Genomic DNA, 23,586 nt, shown 5'->3' on the forward strand with positions numbered 1-23,586 from the left:
ACCACCACTACCCATGATAGTCCTTGCAGCTAAACCCCAAGATAAGCACTCCAGCTGCCAATCTCTAAATACTACAAAACAATGGACAATAACAGGCCTTCTATCTTCAATTCTACAAATGCAGAAGGATCCAGCTCAAAGTCAAATTTCTTTTTCTCTTTCACTTCCAGAAAGAGTCAGGAACAGTTTGAGGTGGGTTCAAAAGAGATAAGCTTGTTTTTCTCCACTAAAAACTGCCATATCACACACATGCGTGTTCTGTCCCTCTCCTTCTCGGTATTCCCATCTCCTTTACCCCCATGGTAAATTTTACAAGTTTAATTCTCTAAAGCTAATCCCAGACACTTTTCTGTGACCGGAACCTTGCACTCCAGCCCACACTAACCCAGAAATCTACCCTGACTCTCTGTGGCTGAGATTCACATCTGACACCTTCCTTACTCTCAGGCCACCACACCCACACCTTCCTCCTCTTTCTTTCTTTCTCTAGCACTAAGGAACAAAAGTCAACCCACCACACTCCTTAGAGAGGTTGTCTTCCCATATTAGAAGGTAAGTTCTTTGAGGACAGGGAACTGTCTTACTTTGCTGGCATTTTTATCTCTAAAGCTTAGCCCAGTCCCTAGCACCATGCTTAATAAATGTTTTTCCATTCATTATGCAGAATGCATGGTCCCAGCTGGTTTTTCTCCCTTCCTCATGAAACACAAATTGCCCTATCTCCTTATAACCAATGGTATACATATGTGAGGTAGTGGGTTTCACTCCGGGAGTTCAGAGGGCATCCTGAGAAATAAAAATATCTTTATTCAAAACAATCTATCCAGAATATACTGGGGAAACAAGAACTATCAGTAAAACTGTAAAATGTAACCAAAAACAGACTAACTATCCTTTAAGAGAATCAAGGCCAAAATTGATTTCATTAGTCCAATTTACCAAGTTACCTAATTCAGACATACTACAAAGCAGAATACCAACTTTGATGTTTCAACAAAATGTCAAAACAAGTATTTCTTCATTCACTAATCAGAAACTAATTTATTACTCCTGACAGCCTCTAAAATAAATCTTCAATTCATATAAATTATATTGCTCTGATTCTTTGAAGTGAAGTCACCTACTCATTGGACAAAGTACAGTCAGTGAGGACTAATTTCCTCTCCAGGACAGATAGCACCACCATCTCTGTATCACTCACTACTTGGTTGTGGCTGTGGCTGAGTCTGTTTCTCTCTCTCTCCCTCCTCTCTCTACTATATGGTGCCAACATCCTCTTCATCACTACAGATTAAAAAAAAACCATATGGATTAAAAATCTTACTTTCAAAAAAGCCTCTCTTACTCTTCCATAGTGTTTGTCTTCCTTCAAACATTTCTTTGGCAATGACTTCAATACTACTGTCTTTGAAGGCTTCATCCAACTTTCCACTATTCCATTTGGTGAGTGCCAGGACACCCCAGAGTTCATTAAAAGTGTTCCTGGTTACATCATCAAGCTGAGGAATGCCAACAGCAGGGTGTGTCACTCCCATGCATGCCCAGTCTTGGCATTTCCCTTGCCTGCTCTCAAAGGGAGCCAGCCCAAGACAGAACCCCCAAACACAGTACCCATTTTATCAAAAAAAAAAAAGGCAAGTCTACTTTGACTTAGTTTTACTCCTTGGTCCACTTCTTATACCCATCACTAATCAAAACCACCTCCTAAAGTCAAGGTGCAGCAAAACTAGGGAAAACAATGTACAGAAAGAGGAAAAAAAGGTACAAACTGTAAAGGTGGGAGCTAGGTGGTACAGTGGATAGAGCACAGGCCCTGGAGTCAAGAGGACCTGTGTTCAAAATCCATCTCAGACACTTAATAATTACCTAGCTGTGTGACCTTGGGAAAGTCACTTAATGCCATTGCCTCGCAAAAAAAAAAAAAACTAAAAAAAACACACTGAAGGGGGTGCAAGTACTGAAGGCAAAGTCAACTTCCATCAGAAAAAAAGCGGTTTCTCTTCTGTGCATAATCCTACTCCTTAGACTCAAATTTGGCGTTCTAATTCAGCATATTACATTTCAGACTTCAGTACAGCTACCACTCCTCCAAGACTTAATAGATGTTCTTCAAAAATTGCTGTGGCCTACATATTGATGAGCCTCTGAATTCTAGTCCTCAAACAGCAAACCCACTCAATGTCCACCATGATGGTCATCTTAAGCCATTCAAGCTTCTTAGGGCCCACTGGAGCTAGCAATTCACTGGCACAGCCTTAAAAATGAGACACCTCCATGGGAGACATCAAAGTAGTACTTGAGTAGAGAAATTTAGCTACACTATGAGCTAAATATTAGTAATTAGAACTACTTTCACTTATATCCCATATACCTCCATTTAATAGCATAGTTTCAATAGAACAGTATGTTCCACATTCCAAAGAATGAACTTTCAACTTATAAATACCCATGAGTAAGCTGGGGACTACCCCTCTCTTCTGTCATGAAAGCACTTTGCTTTCTTTTGTATAGTTCTATATCAAATTAAAACATTAGTATTTCAAAAAGTAAAATCAAATATATTAATGCTCTCAAATACACATAAATACATCAGATATTAACAAGCTAAAACTCATATTTAATATGGTAGTTTTCATCTTAAAATATCAAAGACTTCAAACACTAATTAAGCCTCAGAAGTGCTAAACATTTTTAAAATGTTTCCAACAATTTTCTGTGTCTTTACTCTCTGAGGAAAACTTAACCAAATCAAATACTTAGGCCCCCTCCCAAAAATTTTTTTTTCACTTATCCTAGGAGCAACATATGAGATTATCATTCACTCCACTGCCCTCTAAAAATTAAATTCTCCTCTCCCCAATTTTTCTATCTGTAAAAGAACAGTAGTAATATTATAACTCAGTGGCAATAATGATTATAATGTAATGTAGGATCCTTAAGGATAAGGATTGTTTCATCTTGTCTTCCTAGCTCCAACAACTAAAACAGTCCTGACACCTAGCAACAGTTTAATAAATGTTTGACTGGTTGAATTCACATATATGTAGCACTCATAAGGTTGCAAAAGTACTTCCTTCAACTTAACCTCTTGAAATAGGTAGTGCATATATCATTTCCATTTTTTTCAAAAAAGGAAAACAGAGGCTCTAGAGATGAAATGACTTGCCCAAGGTCATGAAGCTGGTGGGTCAAAGTTTTCTCATCATGGAATTAGAGTAAATGACTCCCAAGGTTTCTTCTGCCTCAAACCTCTCATTCTAAGTTCAGTGTTGCTTCCACCTGAGGTAGCTGAGTGCAGCACACTGGCAATACTAACCCTTATCATAAGCAATTGCCCCCCCTCTCAGGCTCAGTTTCTTGATTTGCAAAATGAAGATGACTACATTAAGGGAAAAGGGAAAAAAAGGAAAGGGAGGAAGAAAAAGAAGCTAACATGTTTAAGGTTAGCTTTAAGATTAGCAAAGTGCTTTCCATGTATTAACTCATTTTATCCTAATGACAACTCTAGATCAATCACGAATTTATTAAATGTGATGTGTCAGGAACTGGGCTAGAAAAGCTGGAATACACAATAAAATGCTAAAACTCCTATTCTCAAGGAGCTTATCTGTCTATATAAATATAAGTACCTAAATAGTAAAATGCAAGATAATCTTCTATTTTTACAATACAAGCTAGAAGGAAGCAACAGTAATTGGGATGGACTGTGCCAGGATTCAAATTTTCTAAGTGAGAAAATGCATTCTTCAATATATCAGGTACTTCAGACTGCCCTAATCATTATTAGTTCAATGAAAAAAATTGTTAAGTAAAAGCAACTCACAGGATGACAAGGTATTACACTTGAAGGGAAAGAGGAAACAGTCCAACCCAACTTCTTCCTTTAAATGATAAGGAAATACAGATCAGATGTTCTAGGTGATTCGCCAAAAAGGTTGCTCAGCTAACTAGAATCAAAGACAAAATGAGAATCCAGATCTCTTCATTCAGGGTCACTACAATCTCAAGATTTTTACAAAGTTCCCTTCTTTCATATGCCTCCTAGAGAACGGAACATCATCTCCTATTTTCCAAAGTCACACACTGGCAGGCAGCTAAAAGTCGTAAGTCAATGAGGCTAATCTCCTGAGGCTGTACTAAGACTAGTAGTAGTATGACTTTACCCACTGATTTTAATTAGATCCCAGGTATTACTACAGAGATAAACACAGATGGTCTTAGAAGTAGGTTTTGAAGTTTGACTGTACTTCATATATGCCATTTCTTTTTTTTTCAAGGGAAACAATATGACTTACTCTAAAACAAAGTTAAATGGAGTCAAAGAGGAGGGACGGCTAGGTGGCCTAATGGATAAAACACCGGCCCTGGAGTCACAAGTACCTGGGTTCAAATCCGGTCTCAGACACTTAATAATTCCCTAGCTGTGTGGCCTTGGGCAAACCACTTAACCCCGTTTGCCTTGCAAAAAACCTAAAAAAAAAAAAAGAGGGGAAAAACAGGACAAATCCTGTTCCTTTTAGTCCCACAACTTTCCTTACCCTAACCCCACCCCACCCCCAGGTCTACTAAATCAACTTGGTTTCCAGTGAATTTAAAAAGCAATAAAAACATAAGATGTTCTTCATTGATGATGAACTATATATGCACCTATAAAGCTACATTTTTTTGAAAACTAATCAGAAAAAATGAGTAATTAATGATTAAAGCTGTACAATATTAGAATTCAGATTTTCAGTTAAAGGTAAGGTCCAATAATGGAATCAACAAAATCTTGTGTAGTATAAAGAATTTAATATAGATACTCTATCTGGGCTAAAAGTAAAATTTGTCATCTATAGTACTGAATACCTTTGATCTGTTGGATGGAGACATTTTCCCCCAAAACAAGAATTTATATATCCTTTTGAAATATCAGTAAGAGAAAAATACAAGACATCTAAAAAAAGATTACAAAGACACAAAATCAATACAACTAAGAGGAAAATTAGTTAGGTCACTGCCTTCACGGCAGGAAAAGCTGACATTCATTCAAAAAGGAGGGGAAATGTACTATTGTGCACATAAGGCTAAAGATAAAACTACCAAATCAGTCAGCATGTACTATGCAAAACCTTCTACTTGCCAAGTGCTATTATGAACTAGAGGGAAAAAAAGGCAAAAAAAGAAAAGTTTCTCCACTCAAGAAGTTTACTTGAGGTACCATAGAGAGAGGAAGAGAACTACAGCATAAGCTATCCCAAGTGGATCACTTACTACTTTGTGGTAACCTTGGGCAAGGCACTGAATTTCCCCAAGCCTCAGTTTCCTCATCTGTAAAATAGGGGAACTAGACAGAATTACCTCTGCGATTCTTTCCAGTTCCATTATATATATACACTACTAAATAAATATAAAGCATATTTAATTTTAAAAATGCCCTCTACAACATTGCCAAAGTAGAAATATACCTTTTTTTCCTTAGAGTGCAAAACTACAAGAGGAAAATATGCACTGGAGGTTTCAAACTAATTGGTAAAACAAAGTACACCTTGATGCAACTAGAAAAAAAAAACCAGAAAGAATAGGATGGGTCATTTGTAAGACATTTTGAGGGGATGACTCAGAAGCTGAGCCTTAGAGAAAGGGATGAAAAATGAATTTGCATACACAAAACTCAAGAGAACTCTAGGTATGGAGAAATTTAAAACAGGATAGCAAGAAAACTGAAAATCTGCTTTGAATGCCTCTAACTCAGTACCCGCTAACTCTGAGTCAAGTCAGCACCCCTGTCTGGGCCTAACTTTCCTCTGCATCTGTAAAATGAAGAAGTTGGATCACAGGATCTCTAAGATCCTTCTCAAGTTTTAAATACTATCCTCCTTCAAACTGATCTTGTTTTGGAAGGGGAGAGAGTGAAGTTAAGAAAAATAAGAGACTAAAGAACTGAATTGGAAAGACTCAATATCAGAGTTTAGATTTGACTTGAAGAGGCAGCAGGAAACCACCACGAAGTCCCGAGCAGAGGAAATGTGGTAACTACCATAGTGGGGTTATGAAAGATTGTTCTGACATCTTATAAAGGATAGACCAGAGTAAAGGAGACCAATTCAGAAGCAGCTGCCTTACACCAGAATTATGGAAGAAATAGAGAACAGGAAAAATCCACAGATTTGGGTTGACAATGTAAAAAATCCATCTGCTCAGGCATACCATCAGAATTTAAAAAGCCATGGAGCAAGTTAACTCTGTGACAAAGCTAATGGTACCATGAGAAATAAACAAATACAAGCTTGTAAAATGATAGCCTTGAACTTGACCTCTATCAATGAATACTATTAATCTCAATCTTTTTCTTGATATTCATAACTAAGTGCAAACTGATCCAGAAGGAAAAGGGACCTACCCTATCTGTGATTGTTTCTAAAGGCATACCATGAAGAGACTTCTAAAGAGTAATAGCATGAAATTCAGCAAATGAAAATTTAAGTGCTCGCTCTCTCTCTCTCTCTCTCAATTCAATAAGGTGGTGATTTTGAAAAAAAAAGTTATTTTCAAAAGTGTCATTAAGAACAATTTAACAGGAGCGGCTAGGTGGATAGAGCACTGGCCTTGGAGTCAGGAATACCTGAGTTCAAATCTGGCCTCAGACACTTAATAATTCCCTAGCTGTGTGGCCTTGGGCAAGCCACTTAACCCCATTGCCTAGCAAAAACCTAAAAACAAAAACAAACAAAAAAAAGAACAATTTAACAGCAAGATCAAAATTTAAACCACTTCTCCCACCAATTAATTGGTAAGTACATTTAACAAACGGAAATATGAGAGGGTTAATGTCAGATTTTTTTTTAAAAAATGCCTGAAGGTACATATTAGTAAATTAGTCCTTCATTCTTGTTTGCCTTTTTTCCCCCTAAGACTCAGAAAACTGAAGTTGTGATAAAGCATGATAATATTTAAATTACAACATATTCCATGGTACAACTTAGATGGAGGCAATATAAGGTAATAATAGTGAATCTAAGCTCTAATACTGGAGCAACAAGTTAAAAAGTTGTCTCCACTTAAATAGATAGGAGGCCTTTAATGACAGCAATTTTCTGTTCAAGCACGGACAGGCCATGTTAAGAATAAGTCAGGAATCATCTGCTCCCTGTAGATAAAGAGACTCAGACTTATCAGGCATAGAACGCTAGTGCTGGAGAAATTATTTCTAAACAAAAACCTCATCTGTCCCTTGTGACCTTAGCCTGCCTTCAAAGTATGCCTGAAAATAAATCCCAACCATGAGGAAGAAAAAAAGAGTCATTAAGATTCTGCCCTTTTTTGGATCTTCCTTTCCTCAACATCCAATGTAGTGCTTGAGTATACAGTAGCTACTTAATAAATGCTTGCCATATTGAAGAAAAGGCTGTTCCAACCTGAGGCCCATTATCAAAATAGCACCTGCTTTGAATACAGCAGTTTCATTCACATCATTAGTTACTACCATTCACAGAAAGTCATAAAGTAACTTTAGGAATGGAGTTAGAAACTAAACTTAGCCAACCTAAACAAATCTGACTTAGGTTCATTCTCCATCTATAGTGCCAATCTTTACTCTGAAAGAAAAAACTTCAAAGTTCGTCAAAGTAATTTTCTACAGGTCTATAGGGTCAGGGAAAACATGGAAAAACTCAAGTTTACACATTTAACCTCCCAAAAGAGAGCAAATTTTTCTGATTTCTAGGATTTCTACAAATTCTTGAGATGTTTCTAGTATTCTTCCATCAAAAAACTTTTTATTGAATTACAAACACAAAAGGAAAATTCAACTGGTATCAATTTCATTTATTGTCATTTCCTGACCACGTTTATTTGCAATTTTAGTCATAATAAAAATCCATAATTATAAGTAGCTTGAGGTTTACAAAGCATTTCCTTTTAACAATCCTCTAAGTTAGGCACTTTTAGTATTAAGCTAACTGGAAAGTCAGAAAGACCTCACTGGTTCAAGTTCAGCCCACTATACAACTCTAGGTAAGTCACTTAAGCTCTATGTCCTAACCACCTTTCTGAGATCATAACTTGCAAAGAAGGTCCTGACCTTTAGAGTATTCTTTCATCTAAGATTTTCTAGACCAATGATACAACAATCCATATTCCTTTATTTAATAAATCAGTAAACTGAGGCTTTTTGAGGATAAGGGGCTTACCCAAATCACAATTTGGAAATTAACTAGCCCAGTGGTTCTAAACCAAAAATCCCTGAACTCTTAAATATTCTTAAAATACTTTAGTAACTACATTTCAACATAACTGACTTCCTCTGTAATCCTTCATATTTTATTTTATTCATTTAAAAACATTATCCTGAAAAAGAGGTTCATAGGTTTCACTAGATTGCCTATGGGGTCCATGAAACAAGAAAAGGTTTATCTCCCTATTTTACAGTTAAAGAAACTGAATCCCAGACATGTGATGTCTTTCCAAAATTACATTATTAATCATTGGTAATCATTAGTAAAGTAAGGCTAGACTTCAGTCCTAATTCTCAGATCAATTGTCCCCTCATTATATGCAGTTAACAATAAAAACAACGAAATGTATAAAATAAATAGGGGTGAAGGGGGAAAACGTAGTAAAAAAGAGATTCTGGATGAATGGTAAATCAACACAAGACTAAAAAAACAACAAGATTTAAATATAGCTTTCCTTGACCCTTTCCGTCCCACATCTCCAAATTACTGGAACCTTCAAGACACTGATTTATATTCCTGTACTTGTAAGGGCTGTTATACTCCTAAGAAATCAATTTTCCCTTGCAATCAGACCTCTCCTCACCACTAAAATCACCTTTGCAAATTCACTAATTGCATATTTTTGAGCTGACAAATCCAGTGCTTTTTACTTAGTCCTCCTCAACTTTTCTACTACACTGACCTTGATGACCCATCCCTTCCCCTCCTTGAAAATTTTTTATTCCTTTAGTTTAAATGACTGTTCTTAACCAGCCTTTCAGTCATCTTCCACTGATTCTTATTCCATCCCCCATCCCTTGACTACCTTTGCTATCACTATTGCTGTTTTCAATAGTAACTATACCCAGAAGACTTTCAAATCTTCATCTCAACTTGAAACCTTTCCCTTTAGTTCCAATTAATAGTCATCTCTACTATGTTCTCCTGGCACTTTGGGATTTAGGAATGAAAGGGATGGAATCCAACCTTCTCATTTTACAGATGCTGAAACAGATTAGAACTTAAATATTCCACACTATAGTTTTTTATCTAACTTTCCACTCTCCCTTCATGTTTTGTGCTTTCTCTTACTCTCCGAGTGCTCCATTTCCCATCTATCTTCCCATCTATCTTCACTCTGAAGCTTTCCAAGACTGTTTGTCCTACATATCTGAACCTGATGGCATCTCTAAGAATCCCTAGCTTCCTAAAAAGTATGATTCAGGTGTCACACTCAAGTATTTTATTGAACCTCCACTCACTCCACTCCAAGTATGTGTTCTCAACCTCTTGCAATAACTGTTATTACTTCACGTGAGGGGTACTTAATTATATGTGTTGTGCTGTCATAAAACCGAAGGTTTTTTCTTAATTTTAATTTATTTAACAAAATGGGGTTAAGTGACTTACCCAAGGTCACACAGCTAGGCAATTGTTAAGTGTCTGAGGCTGGATTTTAACTCTGGTACTCCTGACTCCAGAGCTGGTACTCTATCCACTGCACCACCTAGCTGCCCCCAAAACCTAAGTATTTTCAGGATAAAAACTGCTTCACTTTTGTCTTTGTATTCCAGTAGGTTCTAAATAAATATGGTTAAACTAATTGCTAAGTCTTACAATTCTACTTTAGGAACATTTTTTACATCCACTCTTTAAAAATCACCAAGGTTGGTTTAGGTTCTCAATACTTCTCACCTGTACTAATGGAGCAGACTTCCAACTGCTCTGTCTCCCTCCTGGGAGTTTCCCTTCTCCAATCTCATCATTCACTCTACTGCTGTCAAAATGATCTTTACAATTCCAAGGTCAGAATCATCCTCCCCACTCTCTGATTCAAAGACTTTCATGTCTCCTCATTACCTCCACTAACACGCAATTAACTCTTTAGCATTATTTAATAATCAAAGCTTCCATTTATAGAGTTTTAAGGTTTACAAAGCTCTCTATATAGTAGCTCATTGGAGCCTATAGGAAATATGACTATCATTCCATTTTATAATGAGGAAAAAGAAGCTGAGAGAGGCTAGGTGATTTTTTTTTTTCTGGATTACAAAGCTCCTGTCTGAGTGAGGTAGGTTTTCTGATTCTAATTTCAGGACTCCTATCACCCTACACTTATTTCCTAGTACTGTCCTTAGTGCTCTTTGTTCCAGTGTGTTCTCTAACAGCATTCTAGACTCTCAAAGCTTAGTCTGCACTCACTCCCTCTTCCAACAAAGATTCATTTGCATAAGTCTGCCCCTTGGAAATCCTTCCTTAAGATGTAGCTCAGATGCCACTTCCTTCAAGTAGCTCTTAACTAGTTTTCTCAGCTAGAAAGTTAGCAGTTTCTAGAATACATCTTCTGAACTCTCCAACAAAATTTTTGCTGTGATGTAGTATAGCTAAGCCAAATTTAGCTCTATGTATACTTGGCTCTAACCCTCAAAGGGTTTTTAATCTAAAAGAAAGTTGTCCCTTTTTTTCCCGTCATTGTATCCCACAATAAAATCATCCTACTAGACACTTAAAACTTTAATTAAAATTTTAAAAGAAGCATTGCAGAGATGTGTTGCAAATAAATTGGAATATTATATGCTGTTCAAATTTCAGGTTTAGACCTTGGGTAATTCTGGTCCAAAATGAAGTAATAACCCACTCTTCCATATACTCATAGTTTATACCAAAACCTCCAGCCCAAAGTAGAGTCAGAGGTAATAGATGGAGTAAGAAAGAGGCCTTACAGAGGATTACATACTAGCTTGGGTAATGGCAAGTGGCCAGGTGCTTCTTTCATTTAACCATCTACTTACCCAGGCTACTAAAAAAAAAAAATAGTTCTCCTTAATTAAGCTTTTAAGGAGTTACTATTTCAATCACAGACAAAAGGTGGGTAACTAAGGGGAAGGGAAAAGATTTTCTTACTTTCTTCCTCAAATGGAAGAAGTATAAATAAATGCTAAGGCAAACAGACAAACCCATTTTATCACCTTAGCAAACCAAACCCACATGTCAAAACCTGGATAACTTTCCTATCAAGACATTTTTCTCTTTTTTTTTCAAAAGCAGAAAACAATTTTTTTTAACCTTACAATTAGCAATTAAAGAATAGTTGTTTAGTCTTAAGGCAAAGGAAGGCCAAAAAATTTTTACTGCTTATTTTCTACCCAGATGAGTTTCTTACAATTTTATACTAACCCAGAATCCCCAATGTCTCCAATAAGTAATTTTTCTATTTCAATCCACTTTGTGTAAACAAAACCCTAGTACCTAGCATTTGAGTCACTTTTATCACTTGTCTGAGTTCAAAGTATCTGAGAATGTTGGTTCTTCGATGGTCTGATATCTGACACTGTCACAGAGAAACCTGGTCAAGATGAAATGCCTCCTGATTTATTGTACAAGGGGCCATTCTTGTTTCACTGGTTAGGTAACATTCAATGCCACCTATTTCACCCTTCAAAATTAAACCAAAGAGCTTCAATCCAAAGCAGAATACAAGAACTGATTTCTTTTTCCTCTAAATAAAGTTTTACTGACCTGTAAAAATTGTCACCTTTAATTATTTATTTATTGCTCTATCATAATTAATTTCATTGAATCAAAATTTTCACCTCCACTTTTATCACTTCACTTTTTTCTAGAAGTATATATAGCTAAAACATAACTAAAAATACAACTGCTATCAACCAATTGCACACTACAAATATGAACACCTTTTAGGTTTTTAATTTCCTTAAAAAAAAACCCACAAGACTTAGAAATGACAATTTGATCACTAAAATGTGCTGTTAAGATTTTTCCTGCTTTCTAATTCTAGCAACCTTTAAATTTGTGAAAAAATTTGATCCTCCTCATCGATTATTTAATCATGACCTCTTCCCTTATGCAAATGACCAAAAAGGTAGTTGATTTTATTTCCTTTTTTAAAAAAATGGTGATAGAAATAAATGAAGTTATACACCTTAAAGTTTACAAAATGTTTTTCTCACGACCACCAATAGAGATAGATACAAAAAAAATCATTATTCTGACTTTATAGATAACAGAGGCCCTGAGAATTTAAGTGACTTACTATTAAGTGTCAATATCAAATTTGGGTTTTGGGGGGTGTTTTTTTTTAGTTTTTATAAGGCAGTGGGGTTAAGTGGCTTGCCCAAGGCCACACAGCTATGTAATTATTAAGTATCTGAGGCCAGATTTGAACTCAGGTACTTCTGACTCGAGGGCTGGTGCTCTATACACTGTGCCACCTAGCAGCCCCTTAAATCTGGGCTTAAACCCAGATTTAGCCACCATAAAGTCAAGCCTCTTTCCTCTATTAAAAGAAGTTCTTAACCTTTTTTTTGTCCTTTGTCAAGTTGATGAAACCTAGATGTACACCTCCTTAGAAACATTTTTTTTAAATGCAAAACAACATAGAATTACAAAGGAAAAAACTACTGAAAGTTACCAAATTTTTTGATTGAAAAGCTCACAATGCAATAATTAGTCCATTAGACAAATAACTAAAGCATAAGAGTAATATATTAAACGCATAAGGAAGTTTTTTTTTTTCTGACCAGAAGAGAAATTATTGGCTAAAAGTCTTCAAACTGCTTAGGAACAGGGATGAATACCTATGAACTAGTCAGCAGGATTATTTATGTAAATATATAAAATCATGTTAGCTAATTAAAAAAACTACTCTACTACATTTACAACACATGTCTGCAATGCTTCTTTTAATTATTTAATATATGTACACTATATATATATTCCTTTGATTTAGTGGTTTACTCCCCATTTTTGTAAAAAAAAATATCAAACGTGAAAGCAATGATGATGAGTGGTAACAGGATTTAGGAGTGGACTCTATCAATTGCACTAAATCTTTTGGAAAATCCTATCTGTCAAATGGCTCAAATTTTTTCACAATTGGGCAAAAACTGCTCCTAAAAACATACATTTTGGTCAAGACGCCAGAAAGTGTCAATAAAAAGTTCACGGAGGTAGCTAAAACTATACCACCCCAAGGAAGCAGGAAGTCAAACTAAAATAAAAAGATGGGTTGTGTGGAAGTGCTGGTTTGGATTCGGAGGCCAGGAGTCCCGTCCCAGGGCCGGGCTCCTCTCGGAGGCCTCTTGCCGGGGGCTTTACCCCGGGATGCTCGCTCCGAGCCCCCCGCCCCCGAGTGGGCACCCTCCGCAGCAGGAACTCAAACTTCCCAACAACTTTGCCGCGAGTCCGGCTAAAAAACCAAACGAACCCCCTCCCCCGCAGGCCTCGGCGCCCTCCTCCCGGGCCGCGCGGCGGCCGGGGCCCCGGGGCTCCCCGGGAGGCGCCGCCCCCACTTCCTCCCCCCCCCCCCCCGCCGGCGGCGTGTCCGGGTGCACGGAGCCGCCGGGACCTCGCCCTCCGGGGGGGGCACGGGGCGGGGCCAGCCTCGCCAGCGCCCCCTCCCGGAAGGGCGAGCGCGGGGGGCCGTGTTTACCGGCGAGGTTCCGGGGCGCGCGCCCTCCTGGCCCCCTCCAACTCGGGCGCGCGGCCGCGGCCCGGCTCTCACCTGCATCCCGGGCAGGCCCGGCTGCACGGGCGAGTGAGCCATGGCTGCGCCCGCTCCGGACGGGCCGGGCCCCTTCCCGGCGGCGGCGGCGGCGGCGGCGGGCGGATCGGGCGACAAGCGGGGCTGGCGGCGGCGGAGGCCTGCCCGGCCCGGCGCCCCCCGGGCTCGTCCCGGGCGGGGCGGCGGGGGCTCGGGATCAGCGGCGCGGCGCGGGCCGCGCAGGCTCCATGCACGACGGGCCGGACGGCGGCGCCTCCTCCCCTGCTTCCTCCTCCTCCTGGGCTGGCGGCGGCGGCTCCTTCCGCGGGACGCTCGGCGACTCCCCACGCACACCCAGCCGGGAGCCGTGCCCGCCCCGCCCCGGGCAGCGGCGGCAGCCCCCGCCCCAGCCTCCGCCCCCGCCCCTCCCCCTCCCCCCGGCCGGCCCCGGGCTCTGGGATGCCCCCGCCCGCCCGGCGCTTCCGGGAGAAGGAGGCGGCCCCGACACAGCGCCGGCCCCGGCAGCCCGACGCCGCCACCGCGAGAGCTGCGCGCCTTCCGGGGCCGGGGGCGGGGGCGGCCGGGGGGCGGAGCCCGCCGGGCCGCCGCCGCCGCCCATTGGCCTCGGGGCACGGCCGGGGGCGGAGACGGGGCGACGCGGCCGCCCCCCCCCCCAGGCCGGGGGGAGGGGAAGCGGTCTCCGCAGGCCTAGCGTCCGCCCGCACCGCCCGCGCCTCAGCTGCTACAATGTTACCAGTCAGGCAGCTCCCCGGGGGATAACGAGTCCTTCACGGGCCGCCGAGCCGCCCGAAATGCCGGGGCGCGGGGCGCACACAGTGGGAGCCCGGCCACCGAAGGGGGGACAGACGTTAGGCGGCCGGGTGCCCGGGGACTCGAAGGCCGGTCTGGGAGCCTTGAGCACAGCGGCCAACAATAACAAGCGCCGTGTTGGGTCCCCGGGGGGACGGGGACTAAGTGGGCCCGGGAGCCGGAGGGGACTGCAGAGTCCAGAAAGAAAGAAGAAGCTCACACCTAAGGGGCTGCTTCAGAAGAGTGTAAAGTCGCCCAATGGGGTGAGGAAATGGACCTTCCCGAGAGAAAAGAGGGAGGGGGGATAGGTGATAGAAGACAGGGTCCTCAGATGCAACACACTCTTGGACAGGGCCAGGATGAAAGGAGAGAGAGTGGGGAGGAATGGAGTGGAGGGAAGTACAGCTAGTGACAGCAACTTCTCTGGTGGACTTAAGATAAAGCAACTCACCCCAGAGACAGCCATTGGAATCTGAACACAGACTGAACTACACTTTTTTTCCTCTATTCTTGAGGTCTATGTTAACTCTTATAATACATTCAATTTACACTAATATGTAGCATGGAAACAGTGTAAAGACTATCAGACAGCCTTCTGTAGGGCAGAATTGTAAAATTCAGACCTTACAAAAAATGATAGGTAGATACTATTGTATATAATTGGAAAATAAATGAAATGTTAAAAAAAAGAAAGAAAAGTGTAAAGTACTTTATTCTGAATAGTCCTGCAAGGAAGGTAGCACAGATATTATTCCTTCCCTATCTTACCAAAATCTTTCAGTAACTTTCCTTGGCCTCAGTAGCAACTGAAGCCATTCCTAATTTCTATCTTCTATACCACACTGCCCACTAATGCTCTGCTTTTTTTTTTTAGGTTTTTGCAAGGCAATGGGGTTAAAGTGGCTTGCCCAAGGCCACACAGCTAGATAATTATAACACATCCGAGGCTGGATTTGAACTCAGGTACTCCTGATTCCAGGGCTTTTGATCCCTCCTAACCCTCATTACTAACTTTGTCCACTTTCAGGAGTTTCAGGGGAAGAAAACAGGTCCTGAGTTGTTGAATACAGAATTAAAGCACCTTGGTTAGAATCCCAGCTTGAGGGTTGCTACCTGTATGATCTTAGCTTCTTAGACTGTAAAAAAAGGAAACTATGCTAGATAGTTTCTAAAATCCCTTTCAACTATGCCCTATTCTTACTCAGTCCCCCCAGAATCATTCAGCCATCTTTTTAACTCCAGCAGCCAACAGTAGAGGGAATTAAATGAGCTTTATTTCTTCCTTCCTTAAAAATGAACCAGTAGGTTCTGAGTCTTCTCTTTGGTGTAGAACACAAAAGTTCTAGGATCCTTACTAATCAATCAGGGACAAAAATTCCCTTGCTTATTTCCCATATCAACTCCATACACTACAATAAATAACTTCTTTAGAGAACTGTCAAAGGGAAATGAGAGATGCTTCCCTTATGCTCCAGGTAACCTTAAACAAGTCACAACCTCTCTGGACCTCAGTGTTGTTCATCTGTAAAATGAGGAAATTGGATGAATGACATCAAGGGACTTTGCTAGCTCAATTCTAGACTGGAGGCCTTATCTAGTGGATTCCCCTTTCTGCCTAAAAACAAGATCATATTTCTTTCTCATCACATTCAATTTAGATCAGTGTATACCATGGAAAGGAGTAAAGACTGACAAATTTCCTTCTGGGGGGGGGTGGGGGGAGGGAGTAAGATTAGAGGGAACATTGTAAAACTCAAAATCTTTAAGTAAAAATGAATGAATAAATAAAAATGCTGGGGGAAAGAAATCATAGAATTAGAACTGAAAGAGACCTCAGAGACTGTCTAATATAAAGGAAAGAATACTGGCCTTGGAATTAGGAGGAAGGGAATTCAAATCCAGCTTGCCTGTCACTAGTGCAATCTTGGACAAGTCACTTAACCCTGATTGCCTTACATCCAGAGTCATCTCCAGTCATTCTGATTCATATCTGACCACTGGACCTAGATGACAGCAGAAAAGAAAGTGAGGTTGATGAGAAAGGGTGAACCCCCGCCCCAGTCCAGTTCATGGGCTTGTCATGGCACCACCTCTCTGATGTCATGGGCTTCTTCAAAAAATGAAGGACAAACAATAATTATAATACCCTCATTTTGCCACAAGGAAACTGAAGCACAGAAAGGTTAAATTACTTACTCATTAATTTGACCATTAACTGACTCCAAATTCAGTGTTCCTTCCACTATATCAAACTTGACTAAGCCCACAAACAACATTAAAGTCATCACTTAATCCTCTTTTGTTTCTGAGTTGTTATTTTTCAAGAATAAATGCCAAAAGATTAGTGTAAAATTGACACCAGTTCCATAAATGGAGTTCTAAGTTGAATTAGTAGTGCTGTCATTTTTGTGACATAAAAAGTTGTCCTTTTGCTTGTTAATAAAGTATTATAATCAATTAAGCATTTATAAAGCACTTAATATGTGCCAGACACTGTGTCAGGTCCTGGGAATACAAATATAAAAGGTTTGAAGCAAGACTAGGTCCTAGGAACACATTCCCTGCCTTCAATCTTATGAGATGACATCTGTGTAAATAGACTAGGCAGAATGTGAAGAACCAGAGAGAGAGAGAGAGAGAAGGTCCTTCTATAAGCTACTATTTTATGCTCTAAAAATAGTTGAATATTTTTCTAACCTGAATAGATGAAAAAATAATAGTCATTAATTTAAATTTGGATAGGTTATAGAATTCCAGTACTGTAAGGAATCTCTAGGTCATCTAGTCCAGTGGTATCAAACTGAAGAATGGTGCATGATGTTCCCTGCAGGTCACACATTGACTTTGAAAACCACTTATTAACTATGTTCTATTATATATTATTTTTTAAAATATTTTTCAATTTCAATTCATTCAGGTGAGTTGCCATTTGAATGTTTTTGTCACCCCTGATCTAATCTCTTAATTTTGCAGATATGGAAAATGAAATCCAAAAAGAGACTTTCTTAAGGATGCTCAATTATTTGGTTGAAAATTACAAACCAGATCATCTCATTTGAGAGCCATTCTTTCCAACACATCCTATTGTCCATATAAGATAAGAGATAAAAGACAAATGGAAGAATTTAAGAGACTTTAGAACTAAATTCACTGCCTTTTTCCTGGACATAATACTTGCCTTTAGTTTTGGGGTTGGGTTTTTTTTTTTGAGTCTCAAAGATATCACATTGACCATGTTCAAATATTTACTAAGCATATCTACATCTCCCCTTTTTTCTTTCTTCCAACCAAAGAATACATATATTCTTTGAACTATATTATATACTCAGTGGGAAGGACAAGTATAATACAGACTTACAAGACTTGCTTTCTGCTTTCAAGGGGTTGCCATTCAGTTGGGGAGCCAATAAACATACACAAAAACATAAATAACTGATAATGAAGATGATGCTTTTGAAGAAGACCAAGACATCAGGCAGGTAATGCCATGACAAGCACATGAATTGAGAGTGTGTTTGGAGGAGGCTGTTCTGAGTCACTAGCCTCACTTTCTTCTTCAGAGTCATCTGGGTTCAGTAAACCAGGAACACTGGAGATGGCTCTGAATGCAAGACAATCAGGGTTAAGTGACTTGCCCAAGATCACAGCTAGTAATTGTCAAGAGTCTGAGGCTGGATTTGAACTCCCATCCTCCTAATTCCAAGGTCAGTTATCTATTTCACTCTGTTAGCTAGCCGCCCCACTCATATGCCAAGTGCCAAATGAATTGTGTTGACAAGCATTTTTGATCCTTTAATTCCCCAACAGTGAGCCAGGAAGGACACAACAGTACACTGTGAACACTTGATTACTGCATTATAAACCCAATGTTGATCCTTCTTAATAGAAGGCAATGAAGTGCATAGAGAGCTTGAAATGATCTGATTCTAGTCAACACCTATTAAGGAAGGCATCAAATCACCTACATTAAAAAGTATTCCTTTGATGGTAACAGTTCTATCCAAGGCAAGAACTTGTCTGGTGTGGCTAAAAAATAAAAAAGATAAAGTTAGAGAATGTTGGTGATTTTCCTTGGTAACTTGTATTAAAGCTTCAATAAGGAAGGACAAGAATTAACGAACCAACACTAAGTAGTACAGTGAATGTACATTAAGTCGCCCAGTGGATAGAGTGCCAGGCCTGGAATCAGAAAGATCTGAGTTTTTGTCTGACTGCAAACATTTCCTAGCTGTGTGACCCTGGTCAAGTCACTTAACAGCTAGTTGCTTCCATTTTTCATCTGTAAAATGAGTTGAAGAAGAAAATGGCAAATCCCTCCAGTATTTTTGCCAGGAAAACCTCAAATGGGGGTCACAAAGAGTCATAAACAACTAAAGTGACTCAACAACAATACAACCATTTTAAAAAGAGGCATAAAAAATATGTCTTCACACCTGACTCCCTACTTCTAAAACACTCCCAAGTCATGACATTGTAAAAACAGACAGGGGTTGGTCTCAAGGTGTTCATAGTTAATGAAAATAACTGGAACCAAGAACCTATTCCAGAAGTTTCAAGATCCTGAGTGGTGGGTAGAAAACCCCAGCCCAGTATATTCAGCCACCAATAAAGATGCTCTTGCTCTTTAAAGAAATGCTTTATAAAGGACTTTTATGGGCCTAGGCATCAAAGGAACCAATCTCTGGCTATGGTCTTAAATGAATCTGAGCAAGTCACTTCTTCACTCTAGGCTTTAGCATCCCTATCCACAAAATGATGGAGCTAGAAAAAATTATCTGTAAGGTTCCTTCTCTCTCTTGAGATTCTGTTAGTTAATGAGCACATTTTATCATATACCCAGAGCATGATTAAGTGGAAAAGAGACCTTGATCTAGTCAATTTAAGGGTTTCTCTTCTTTGTAATTTAGTTGATGATAACATTGATTCACATTTAATATACATCTGAAACAAGGAGACAGTGGTTAGAACTGACCATGAAGACCAGATTTAACTTCAAGCCCACCTCTGAAACCTACTGGCTGTGTGACTCCAGGTAAGTTAGCTAATCTTATAGTGTTCCAGGCAATTCCCCAACACTATTAAATTGCAGAGAATGTGCTGACTTGCATTGGTCAAGAGTACTCCCTTGGAATTAGATTAATTAATTAATTAATCACCTTGGAATTCCTCATACAAATAAAATTAGAGGTGCAATCCATAACTAGAAAATAAGAAAGAAGTGGTTCATTATTAAAAAAAAAATGATCATCAGAGACTTGAAAGTTCTTAAAGGTTATGCAGTTTTAATTACCCATCTTAGCAGTGAATGTACTAAGCAGTACATGGACTATTTATGCACAACCTGTGGTAGAGTATTCTGAGCTCATATTGATCTAATCAGTCATAGACACACTGTAATTTGTCTCAAACATAGTGATGTTATTTTGGTCTTCTTCAATAAGGAAGGTTAAGAACCAATCAACCAACACAAAGTAGTACAGTGGATAGAGTACCAGTCTAAATCAAGAAGACTCATCTTCCTTAGTTCAAATCCAACCTCAGACAGTGTGACCCTGGATAAGTCATTAACTCTGCCTCAGTTTCCTCATCTGTAAAATGAGCCAGAAAGGAAATGGCAAACCACTCTAGTAACTTTGCCAAGAAAACCCCAAATACAAGAAAACTCATGAAGAATCAGACAACAATAACTGTACTATGCAGTAATGTCATTTTTGATATCCCTGATGTGATCTAATCATCTAACTTCTGTATAGGTATTTTCTGAATCAGGAACTTTACTATCGCACTCATTCCATTTGTAAACATCACTAATTGCTAGAAAGTTTTTCTGAATATAGGATCCATGTTTGTCTTAATTTTGCTTCTGGGACTACTATATAGTCTAATACTCTTCTACATATTAATCTTTCCAATAGATGACATCAGTGAACATGTGTCCCCTAAGGGTTTCCTTTATGCTAGCTAATTATTCTAGTTCCTAAATACATTCTCCAAATGCTATCCAGACCATTCAGCATCTTGATTCTTTTACTTAGAACTGAACATAATATTCCAGGAGTAGTTCAACAGTTTAAAGTGAGGCTGTTACATCCCTTGTTCTGGATTCTATACTTCTATAAATACTAGGAGAAATTGCTTCAACTTACTTGACAGCCATGTCACATTGCTGATTAGTATTGAATTTTCAGTAAAATGAAATCCCTAGGTAATTTTTCCCTTCACATCAACTGCTTTTAAGCCAAGATATGTCCATACGTGGAATACTGTAATAGGATTTCTTTGAACTCAGACACAGGACTTTATATTTTTCCTTATAAAATTTCATTTTCAAATGCTATTATTCACAGATGACAATTGTACTAATGCCATCAAAGAATCTCCTAATGGAATCCATAATCATTTGAAGGAGAACGTTCTAACCCTTATGCTAGAAAATCAAATTGGATAAAAAACACAATTTACCTAAATTACAATATCCATCCAGTTGGAAGAGTAGCCCATTGATTTATCTCATCCATGGCAATATGTTGTTTAACCACTTTAGATGCATAATAAACATAATGATTCCAGAACTAAGGAAAAAGAGAGGAGGATGTAACATATCCTTAAGAGCACATTGACTCAGTCTTTCAATTTGTTTCCAAAATTTCTGGAGTTAAAATAGACACTGAGGGCTGATCTCTGCCACAAAACCCCTATCCATTCACTTCTTCAGTGAAACATCACAACACAGAAGACTGGAAGTTCAAGTGACCCAAAAGGCAATGTAAAATTTTATGATGAGTTTTGAGGAAGCACATTATCAAAAGTTTGAGAGAAATGGTATAAAAAGCCATCATTCAGGACAAGAATGATCAGATATAAGCAGCCTAAATGCCTTAGTGCCCTGGAATATTAAAGGAGGAGAAGGCCTCCAGTGCATAAGCTAGATGTTCAAAGAATCATTTAGAAACTTGGAAGATAATCAATCACAGGGGATGAGATAAAGAGGATTTGCAATCCACACCAGGGAACACTCACATTGATAAGATTGTGGATTTTTTAAATATGTAAATAAATTTCACTTTGGTGATTTAAACTTGTCATTTCACCTATTTGAGAACTTTGAATCTTGACTTCAAAGTTTTAGGCATCACCTTCCCCACCCTCACCTCTGCTTTTCATCATCTGCTGCTTTAATAATAATAATAATAATTCTATATGTATTTTAAATGACTGATTCATGAAGTTTATGAAATTTTTTCATTTTAAATTGCTGATTAAAAAGTACTGTCGTTAAGAGATTTCCCTTCAGACTGATATTTTTGGACTAATCAATATCTGCTAGGTCTTATTCAATCAACTAGGAATCTTTCTCCAAAAAAGATATCATGAAAGATTGTCAGTCAATGCCTTACTAAAATCAAGATGCACTATGTTTTTGGCATTCTCCTGATTTGCCTCTGGAAAGCATAAAAATAGATAACTTAGAATGACTTTTTCTTAGAGAATCTATGCTGATTCTTAATGATCACCTTCTTTTCTCTATATGCTCACAAACCATCTATTTTAACTACTCAATTTAGAATTCTTTTTATCCTTTATTCTGTGGCTTCCTGGCTGTGTTATTTGGGGCAAATCCCTGAACCTATCTGCTTCCTAGGTTCTTGATCAATCTGATGTAAAAATAGCATGTATTCTTCTCTACCTTATAATAGGAGTGGAAAAATAATTGACATAAATATGCTTTGACCTCTCTGAGGAAAAAATTATAAAGGAAAATAAAATATTATTGGTAATGTTCTTATTGCCCTTTCAAAGGTATAATTACAATAGCTCCTATATCAACATAAATACAGGAATGTCAACTATTCAACATGGAGGCGGCGGTCACTAAGCTGGAAGTGATGTTCCAGAAAGCAGAATCTGATCTGGATTACATTCAACACAAGCTGGAATTTGAAGTCAAAAAAAGTCTTCCTGATGATTCTTCAGAGGAAAATCCATTAACACTGTTAAAGGAATTGTCAATGATGAAGTCTCGATATAAGACTTTGTGTGCCCAACTGGAACAAGTTGCTGTTGAACAGAAAGAGTCTATGAACTGTATTTGTGCTACTTTGAATAATACAATGAAAATGGTACAACAACCAGAGCAACAAGCAGATCTGGAGCTGTCACCTCTGACTAAGGAAGAGCAGATTGCAGTACAACAATTATAGTCCTATTCAACATGCCAGACTTCTTCAGGAGAAATCGACTTGCATAAGACAACTTTAATGTAGTTTTTTCACCTTGGTTGAAGTTTTCATCACAACCTCAAACAGAACTCTACTGAATATGATGCCGATGAACAGTTGATCCAGATGAATGTGAAAAACCAGGAAACTAAGCTGTGGAGTCAGAAAAAGCTGAAGTTAAGAAAAATACAAATTGTAAGGTGGACAAGGCAGATTAAAGACAAAGGATCTCTTTTATTTTTATGCATGGAATAAGCATTATCTCTTCATGTGCCAAGAAGCTGTGATTTTGATAGTGATAATATGGTGATAAATTTGTTGTGAGAGTTGCTTGTGTTGTATTAACTATTTGTCATAAGTATCCATTAAAACTTAAAAAAAACCTGTAAGTTATCTAAGTGCTGTTTTTAATTGTATCATGTTTTACTTTTGTATCCTGGGAATTGATCCTAAATTCTCTATTCAGTAAAGTAGGTACTCAGGTGAAAGTAGAACCTGGAGTGTTTCTTTGGAGCTTGAAGTCTGAAACCTTTGAGAGGTTAGTAGTGAGATCAGTTCCCTAAATTACTATATTTGAGAAATATATTTGATGTTCCCAGGCTCAGTTTTCCCCTTAAGGAAACTGACATTGTATCCACAGACAAATTCTTTGGAAGTTGTAGACATGTAAACTTTTATTGTCATTGCTTGATTTTTAAATGTTTTTAGATTTTATAATTTACATTTAATGATTTTTTTTAAATGCCTGCTTTTGTTTTCTTAACCTAATAAAGAAAAAATACAACTGCCCATAGTTCCATGAACTCATATAAGGGGATAAATATTTATGTGTATTTTGAGAATTAAGAGTACAACATAA

The 23,586-nt window shown here is 38.8% G+C and overlaps 2 protein-coding genes across 3 annotated transcripts in view; one reads left to right on the forward strand and one right to left on the reverse strand.

Annotated features, from left to right (window-relative positions):
* Positions 1–14,110, reverse strand: part of STK24 (serine/threonine kinase 24) — a 144,457-nt gene extending 130,347 nt beyond the window's left edge. The window contains exon 1 of one of the 2 annotated variants that reach the window (XM_074191935.1): positions 13,720–14,110. In XM_074191935.1, coding sequence (XP_074048036.1) covers positions 13,720–13,761 — 42 coding nt within the window. In that variant the 5' untranslated portion in view covers positions 13,762–14,110. Of the gene's footprint in view, positions 1–1,201; positions 4,513–13,719 lie in introns of those variants that run through there. The other variant, XM_074191934.1, reaches the window with a different exon arrangement.
* Positions 14,111–22,314: 8,204 nt separating this feature from the next.
* On the forward strand, positions 22,315–23,035 carry LOC141491909 (spindle and kinetochore-associated protein 2-like). Its single transcript, XM_074192640.1, has one exon. The coding sequence runs from the start codon at positions 22,365–22,367 to the stop codon at positions 22,707–22,709; it is 345 nt and encodes a 114-aa protein (XP_074048741.1). The 5' UTR covers positions 22,315–22,364; the 3' UTR covers positions 22,710–23,035.
* Positions 23,036–23,586: the final 551 nt, after the last annotated feature.

This window comes from Macrotis lagotis, chromosome 6, assembly GCF_037893015.1.
Source record: "Macrotis lagotis isolate mMagLag1 chromosome 6, bilby.v1.9.chrom.fasta, whole genome shotgun sequence".
Taxonomy (NCBI): Eukaryota; Metazoa; Chordata; class Mammalia; order Peramelemorphia; family Peramelidae; genus Macrotis; species Macrotis lagotis.

What these genes read in the sequence shown, in the direction of transcription:
- LOC141491909 (XM_074192640.1), top strand. Translation starts at nt 22,365, where the DNA reads ATGGAGGCGGCGGTCACTAAGCTGGAAGTGATGTTCCAGAAAGCAGAA.